General features: G+C 34.9%; 1 protein-coding gene across 1 annotated transcript in view; it reads right to left on the reverse strand.

Annotated features, from left to right (window-relative positions):
* Positions 1–9104, reverse strand: part of LOC148943868 (dual 3',5'-cyclic-AMP and -GMP phosphodiesterase 11A-like) — a 103598-nt gene extending 94494 nt beyond the window's left edge. Inside the window, exon 1 of the mRNA XM_089101267.1 lies at positions 9019–9104. Within this exon, the coding sequence (XP_088957393.1) occupies positions 9019–9054 (36 nt within the window). The 5' untranslated portion in view covers positions 9055–9104. The remainder of the gene's footprint in view (positions 1–9018) is intronic.
* Positions 9105–9324: the final 220 nt, after the last annotated feature.

The raw sequence follows: 9324 nt of genomic DNA on the forward strand, positions 1-9324 counted from the left end.
TAGTGTATCAGACAACTTTACGTAGGAGGATCTTTCCACGGAGGAATTTTCCATGGGGGAAGAGAATTTTTGCTGGTTTTGACAGTATTATTTAAAAAACGATCAGAAATTTAAAAAAAAAACAAGAATTTTCAACTGAAAGTAAGCATAAGCACTAAAACTTGAAAGGAACAGAAATTATGTCATATATAAGGGAGTTCACCCCCTCGTCAATACCTCGCTCATTACGCTAAAGTATTTTTAGCATTTTTAAAAGAGATATTTATTCTAATTAAACGGTCTTTGTGACTCAGGGGTCATTCTTACAAAATTGGACCAAAATTCAAACTTTAGCGTAAAGAGTGAGGTATTGACGAGGGGGCGAACCCACTCATATACGAAATAATTTCTGTTCACTTTAAGTTTTAAAGTTGCTCCTTACTTTCAGTTGAAAAAACATGTTTTTATTAAATTTCCGCATACTAAAACAGTTGTAATAAGTTGACTTTATCATGTTATGTTCTTTTCTAAAAAGTTGTTATCAAATACTTATAAATCTGACTATACAAAATAGTGGTTTCTTATGCGTTGAAAAATGGTTTTGTAATCTAATTAAATAAAAAAAAAAGAAAAAAATGTTCTAACTGAAAGTAAGAAGCGGCGTTAAAACTTAAAACGAACAGAAATTATTCCGTATATGAAAAGGGCTGTCCCCGCCTCAACGCCTCACTCTTTAACTCTAGTTTTTAAAACAATAGAAACTTTAGCGTAAAGAGCGAGACGTTATGGAGGGGATAGCCCCTTTCATATACGAAAAAAATTCTGTTCGTTTTAAGTTTTAATTTCGCTCCTTACTGTCAGTTAGAAAAACTTGTCTATTTTTTATTTCTGAACGTTTTCAACTAATACAGGTCCGAATTTGGCTCAGCGTACATGAAAAATTAAAACAATTTTGCATATAAATTTTTGAAGATTTATTCCGGATATGAAGGGTTTCCCCCACTTCAATACCTTGCTCTTTACCCTGAAAAATCTTCACTCTGAAATATTCTCCCGAAAATTCTTTCATTTAAATCAGACTTTAACATCTAATCAGTTTCCCGATCACTCCAGAAATACCCCTTCCGTGAAAATTATTTCCAAGAAAACAATACACGCCGAAAAAAGCCTCCGAATAATTTCCCCGGAACATTTCAATTTCGTATGGTAATTCTGTTATAACCCCCCCCCCCCCAGTGTAATATTTCCCCTGGAATATTCACTCCCCAGAAATTGCCCTTCCCAAGGATGATTCTTCGATATAAATCCACCCCATGCACTCCCCCCCCCTGCCAAAAAAACGGCTCTATACTTTCCGATAACAAATACTATATGTAACCAATGGGCAGAGTTCGCAACTTGCAGACCTTTCCTCAGGGACTGGGGGGGGGGGTCATTTTTCAAATAAAGACATAGATATTAGAATTTTCGACTATACTGAACAAAATGTAAGTATAAAAATTTGATCGGGTAACTTTGGAAAAAAAATGACCATGGGAAAAAACGAAAAAAAACAACAAAAAAACGCGCATCCGTGATCTTTCTTCTGGCAAAAAAATATAAAATTCCACGCTTTTGAATATAGGAGCTTGAAAGCTCTACAGTAGGGTTCTCTGATACGCTGAATGTGATATTGTGATTTTCCTTAAGATTCTATGACTTTTGTCGAATTTAAGGCAAGTATTCTCAGGCTCTAATTATCTAAAACCTGTTACCTACAAAAGCGCAGCGACCTATTGAATGAAATCGGATATGATTTGTTGGACATGATTAATGGATAATGAACTTGATATTGAATGAAATTGGGTACAATTTTTTGGATATTTGGACTGATGAACCGATCATAAGGTGATTCATAAGCTCACGTTGACCTACCTATTCAAAGTTAAGTGCAGTTTTTTGCCTTTTTGATAATACATTTCAATGGTTCAGTTCACAAAGGATGCTGTTGTTCTAGCAAAATTCAGAAGTTATCCACCATGGCCCTGCCGAGTGTTGGACATAATTAAGGCCAAGAACAATAAAATATCTTACGTTGTATTTTGTTACGGAAGCCATGAAATCGTGACTACAACAGCCTCACAGCTTTCGAACTTTGTTAGCATTTCAAAGGAGGCTAAGAAGAAAAATGAATTAGGTGTTGCGAACGCTTTTGCGGAATCAGCTGATTTTCCTCATAAGCATCTTGAGATTAGTGGTTCGAGTTTACCAGATATATCGGTCAATTCAGTAAACTCTTTTTCATCGGACTTGGACACACTTAAATCAAATATCCGTAATTATATTCAAAAATAATTATTTAAAAAAGTTGGAATGTCAATTCGTGAGGATTTGGTTGACTCTATCTTTTATCAGATTCACGACTCTATTACTCATTTAGTATTTGGCTAAGTTTGATGAGATTGAAAACAAACTACGGGCTTTTCAAAACGCAAACCTAGCCCTATAAAATAGGGTTGAACAGCTGGAAACCCGTATTGATGATATAGAGCAGGAAAAACGACTGAATCAGCTCGTATTTCATTGTGTTGACCATAGTGGGGGTCTTCCCATCTCTGAGTGTGTATTGAATGTGATTACAGATAAAATGCAAATTTCTGATTTTTCTTCGACCGCAATAGTTTCTGTATTTAAATTTCGAGCAAATTATACTGATTCAGACACCATTGTAAATGCAAAAAAGCGTCCTTTGCCTGTGTTGGTTGCGTTCAAGTCTGCTGAAATTGCAAGAAAAGTTTTTGCATGTAAGTCAAAGCTTGCTCGGTCGAGAATTTTTGTCACCGAGTACCTAACATCAAAAAAGAAACAGATTCTAGACTTGGCTAAGAGTAAGCTTGGAAACAGAAATGTTTGGTCGAATAACGGGACGATTTTTGGAAAAAACTCAGTGGAAGAGACCCGTGAAATTCGAGCTATGGCTAAAGTGGTTCGTTTGCCGAATCTGACCATATAATTTTGTGTTGTGTAAATTGTGTTGTTGAATTAACTTGTATGCTTGCTTTCCCTTTAGTATTTTCAGTTCCTTTCACGTTTTTTTTCCTTTCTTCTCTCTTTGATTTTCCTTCTTCTTTCTGCCTATCAGTATGTTTTTTTGTTTTTTTTTGTCGTAAAGGTAGTCACCCTCTTCAATGAGTGCGAATATATATTATGACCCTTTGAATTATTTTGAAAAAAACCGGTTTATTCTTGGAAGCCAAGCTTGTGACACACTTGCGGGGGATGATGAATGCATAGATAATTTTTCGTTGAATTGTCGCCCAAGTAATTATGTGAATCCGAATAATCTTTATGAGTATTCAAATCCTGCGAGTGCAGAAAGAGCGGTCGTTTTCTGGAATTGTCAAGGTCTAAGAATGGCATATTCTTCTTTATGTGAGATTTTAAGTTCGCTAGATAAGAAACCGTGTATTGTAGGCCTTTGTGAGACATTTGTTTCTAGGAAGTCACTGCCATGGGATTTTTCTTTCCCAGGATATATTTACGAGCGAAGAGAACGGACAACTTTGATTAATGAAGGTACCCAATATTGGGTTAGGGATGACCTTTCCCTGTGGCTTGAAGGTAGGATCGAAACACTTTTCATTGAAATAAAAAATGACGGGGAAAGGAACTTGATTTTGGGATTAATTTACAAAAATCCGTCATGTGATATTAGTTTTTTTCTTGATGAATTTGAACCATTGTTAGATAAAATTAATAATGAAAATAAAAACAAATTTATGATGGGAGATTTTAATATAGATTTACTAAAAAGAGCGAATAGCTCAGATTTTGTTAATATGATGGTGTCACATGATAGTTTTCCTCTTGTTACTATTCTAACTCAGATTTCGCATCTCTCGGCATCTTTAATTGATAATTTTTTCGTTAATGGTGGATTGCTTGAAAGATCCCAAGCAGATGTGGTTGTGTCCGACGGCTCGGATCACCTTCTTTTAATAAGTAAAATAAAGCTGAATCAGTCAAAGGAAAATAAACGAAATGAAAGGGCTTCGTTTTACCGTGAAATGAATAATAAAAACCTAAATAGTTTTACAAATATGATGGATGAAACAAATCTCTCGCGTGTAATAAAGGAAAAGTGTCCAAATACTGCATATAACCTATTCAGTGAGATAGTGACGAATGTAATGAATGAAACATGTCCCTTGCGAAGAATAAACCCTAATAGAAATTTTCCTAACAAGCCATGGATAACAAAAGCTATTCTAGTTTCAATAAAGCAGAAAAACAAACTTTACGTGAATTATTTAAAGGATCATTTAGATGATAGTTTTATAAAATTCAAGAGATTTCGGAATATTTTAAATTCAGTAAAACGGAATGCTCAGAAACTTTATTTCCAAAATAAATTTCATGAAAATCAAGGGAATATGAAAAATACATGGAAAACATTGAAAAAACTTTTGAGTAAATTTAATAGTAAGGAGGAGGCGAGAGTCATGGAGACAACAGGAGGTCGTCTTATTAATTCTCAAGATATATCTGAATTTCTGTGTGGTTATTTTGCAAATGAAGGAAAAAGACTCTGCGATCAAGCGCGGGCTAAAATACGCACATCAGCGAGGTTTGGATCTGTCGTAGAAAGACAACTTGTAAGTCATAATTCTATTGAGTTTGCAAGATATTCGGAATAGGAAGTGGCACGATTCTTGACTACGATGAAGTCAAGCTCTAGCGGGATGGACGAGTTTTCCCTGAAACTCGTAAAGGCTGCAAAAACAAGTGCCTTACCTTTGTTGACGCACCTCATGAACCTTTCTCCAGATCTTGGAGTCTTCCCGGAAGCACTAAAGATTGCAAGTGGTTCCTCTTCATAAAGGAGGGAAAAAAGATGACCCATCGAAACGAAGACCTATATCTATTCTCCCATTTTTCTCTAAGTTATATGAAAAAGTGGTACATGCCCAGTTAAGTTATTATATTGAAAAGAATAAAATTCTAATGGAAAATCAATTTAGGTTCAGAAAAGGGTTAACTACGGATATAGCAGTTCTGAAATTGGTTGATTGGATTAGTGATGCATCTGAAGCTGGTCTCATACCCGCAGCTGTGTTTTTGGATATGAAAAAAGCGTTCGGTACGGTGGACCCCTCAGAGCTTATTCAAGCTCTTGACTCGATTAGGTCTAAGGGTTCAATTCTGGTGTGGTTTTCATCGTATCTAAACAATCGGTATCAGATAGTTAAGAACCCGTCATTTTTGTATTCAAAAAAAGAAAATAGAGTGTGAGGTTCCACAATGGTCAATCTTGGGACCTTCACTTTTCATTATTTTCATTGATCGAGTGAAACACTACCTGTCAGAGGCTGGTGTCATCCTGTTTGCAGATGACACTTTGCTCTTTCTGGCAGCGCCTTCACTTGATGTTTTATATAATAAAATTCATAATGTAGTTTCTGAATTTCTAACTTTTTCTCAGCAAAATATGTTAACCCTAAACTTTTCTAAAACCTTTTTCATGATAGTTTCTAGACGTTCGTCTAGTGCTGGAAATGACCATATCACGGTTCAAGAAAATGTAATAAAGAGAGTAACAACAACGAAGTATTTGGGGTTTTTAATTGATGAAAACCTGTCGTGGAAAAACCATTCAAGTGCAATAGCTGAAAAATTAAGCAGAGGCCTTGGGGTGATGCAAAGAATTAAAAATCTAGTCCCAAAAAAGATCCTGAAAATGATTTATTTTTCTATATTTTACCCATATATTAGCTACGGATGCTCTATATGGTCTAGTAATTTTGTAACAATTTTTAGAAGAGTACAAACGCTTCAGGATAGAGCTGTAAAATGAGTATTTGTATTTTACGATTCTGATGAGGCTCCTGCTCATAAACATTTTATAAATAGTAGGCTAATGAAAGTATCCCAAATTTGAGATTACCAAGTCGCGATTTTCTCGTACAAATATTTCAATCAGCTGTTCACCCCTGCTTTTGAAAATATTTTTACTTTTAATAGAGACCTTCATGATCATAATACAAGAAAAGCTGATGACTTAACTCATGAGTTTAGGAGCACCACTCGGGCATCTTTTGTGATTCGCCATTATGGTCCCCATGTTTGGAATATATTGCCCGAGTGTGTGAAAAATGCGCCTAGTCTTCCGGCTTTCAAGTCGCGGGCAAAGAAGTTTTTTTTTATATCGTGAGTGAATTTGGTGTTAAGCCCACTCCAGGTTGTCATTCTATTTAAGGTATTTCCCCGATTTAATTTGCTTTTTTTGCTTTTTTATCTACTTCTTGTCTTTTCCTCTTTCTCTCTTTTTTCCTTTATTCCTTCATCAGATAAGTTTCTTGTGTGTTGAGTAGCAAGTGTTTTAATTAGCTGAGAGTGATAACCTCGCTTGCCCTTTCAAGCTTATTGCCTTTCCTGGCAGGCGAAAGGCGAATAGTGTTTGTTTTCTTTTTTAATAAATGTATATCTCATCTCATCTCTCTCGTAACTTTTAATGGGTTACACTAAACTTGGTGAAACTTATATATTTGAAATTAGCATCAAAATATAATTCTTTTGATGTGTAACTTCCGTTTTCTTGAGTTTCGGTTACTATTGAGCCGCATCACTCCTTGCTTACAGCTCGTTACCACGAACTGTTTGCTACGAAACTATTTTATTGTGTGATAGGCTAGGAATGAAAATGAAGTCTTGACATTGTAAACCATGTCTAGGGTCAGTCATGTCAATTAGAGGGAGTAGAGGGGATATAAGCATTATAGATTGCCTTGTCCCCTTTAAGGTTTTGAATAACATGTTTTTGGTGCATTACACTTAAAAATGTTTTTTTGGTATAGTCACTGAAAAACTAAAAATAAAATGACAAATATTGTGCCAGCTAGATTTAGAACTTTTTGATCTAGAGATATTGTCCCAGCACCTAAAATATAAACTGTTTCAATTTACCGTTTCAATTTAAGGATGTGTTATTCGAAATTCATCAACTAAAATTAGCACTGAATTGCCTAATTCAGTGAATTGAACTAACTGAATTGAACTGAAAATTAGCACTGAGTTGCCTAATGAATTAGGTTTTAATTTTTATAAATAAGTATTTTTGGAAAATATTAGTCTTGAACAACTCATATATAAACTAGTGATATGTTTTTAATCACTTTTTAATAACTTAACTATCGTTGATAACTTCTTTCTGTGGTTACAAAAATGAAAAACCTTTAGGGCCCCTTTAAGGACTCAAGATGCAATTAGCCCCAGAAGCAATTCTTGAATTATGAAAGAGCGCAAAAAAGGCATCAAATGACGTTTTCATCTTCATCATAGCTAAGTTATAGGACCCACTAGAAATTTACTTAATATTGCAAGTTGAATATGTTTCATTACAAGCAATTGCAGTTCTTTGAAAGTTGACAAATTCAGGCCCAGCTATTTCCGGTGATGGTTACACAACATTTGTTGATGCTCTCTCCTTTTTGAGTTTATCTATCTGATAGGAATAAACGTACGATGTGTTCTTTTTACTACCGTTTTTGTTAAGTCCTTTTGCGCTTGCCTCCTTGGAAGCGTAACGCAGCTATTAACTTACCGCAGCTTATTAACAACCAAAATAACTTACCGGATCCGAACATGGTTGTTCCAAAAATACCAGAGAAATTTTATATGAGTTTAACGGGAAATGAACTGTGTGATGTTTAGTGATATTAGGGTCCATTTGCTGTTGTGCTTGTACATATTTTTGCATTTCTTATTTGATGCTTTTTTGTTGCTATCTTTCCTTTTATTACTCCTCTAGTGAAACTATGTCGTTTTAGTGGGGAATTAAGTTCATTCATTCATTCATTTACTCAATTTGTGGTACATATAAACACATACATTAAAAAAGACTGACAACATTTCAGAAGACAGGAACGAAAAAGGTTCAGAATACAATAAATCCTAAAAGACTTTCCAAATATATTTTTGGGAGACAGTATATATATGAAAATTGAGCCCTTGAAGGGCTATGGCAGTCCATCTATGACAAATTACATCATATGGAAGATCTTAATAACTGGTCCAAAAATCCTAAGGGGGAAAATGAAAATGAATAAGTACATAGTGAGTATTGATCAAGCAGTAGTTTGATGTGCTTGAACCAGTTCAGCTTGCACCAGATCTGCTTCCACTAGTTTGATTAAGCAGTACTTTGATCATGCTTATTTATGAAAAAAGAAATACAAACAATTGCAGATCCTGTGTGCAGCCTCTTGAATTAGGCTTTCCTCAACTCTCATGCTTATTTTGTATGCATTTCAATCTGGATTGGAGGCTGGAGTAAGATTTTATGAAAATATGAAATATGTAGAAATTTTTGTCTACTTGTGGTAGGATAAATTTTATAAATAAACACAGTCTTAAAGTAATTTAAGTAAAAAAGAGTAGCAGGCAAATTTTTTAGGTTAATCTGGCGGGATGTCTGGACTTGCGCACGAACACTGGAGGTTTGATATTAAGACGAACATTCAATCATTTATAAGGCCACTTTTTGACTGATATTACTGATATCCTGATACTGATACTGATTACTGATACTTCTATCCAGAACCAAACCAGGAGGACTTTTTAAGTTGAAGGTACATGCAAAACTATTGTAACCATTGTAACTTATATTCGTGTTTTAGGAAAGAAATTAATATTTATTTTTGCGAAAGCTTATTTCGATACATTTGACTGCTGTGAGGCCGAAAACAAGAAAAAGACGGTGAATTTGATTGCCTACACGTAAACATGTTGTAAATCTTCGTCTTGATTGACATGGTTTGCTTTTATTTTATGTATGTATGCATCATTATGTCCCCGCCAGCAGCATCTTTTGTGGGCAGATCATTTTTGAACCTGATGTTTTGATTGGATAGTCAATATAACTGGACAGCCTTAGAATATTCTGACGGCTATGATTGGCTGTCCAGCTAAAGCCGGCCCTGCTGCTGGCAGGGTGAATGATTGCAATCAAGACGAAGCTTAACCTAATTTGTCAACGTTCTAGCAAAAGGGTGAATCTCTTACCCGATTCCTTTCATATTCTCGTCTTGATGCTTCCATTATTTTTGCATTGGTAATTGCAAGACTGACAAATTGAAGATACGTTTCCAAAAGCTGAAAAAATCACAATATTACCAAAGAAGTTTTTTTTAGTTAAGCAACATTTCAAAAGTCCTAGTAAACAAATGTAGATTTTCCGATGAAATCAAACAGTGATGTGGAAATTAAAAGGAATGAAATCCCAGAAAAAAGATTGACTGTCAAAACATTACCTCCTAAAACTCATCGGAAACATACCACTTTACTAAAAATTTGATATATTATAGATGA

The sequence above is a fragment of the Artemia sp. Qi Xiang Cuo genome, chromosome 15 (assembly GCF_049724085.1).
Source record: "Artemia sp. Qi Xiang Cuo chromosome 15, ASM4972408v1, whole genome shotgun sequence".
Taxonomy (NCBI): Eukaryota; Metazoa; Arthropoda; class Branchiopoda; order Anostraca; family Artemiidae; genus Artemia; species Artemia sp. Qi Xiang Cuo.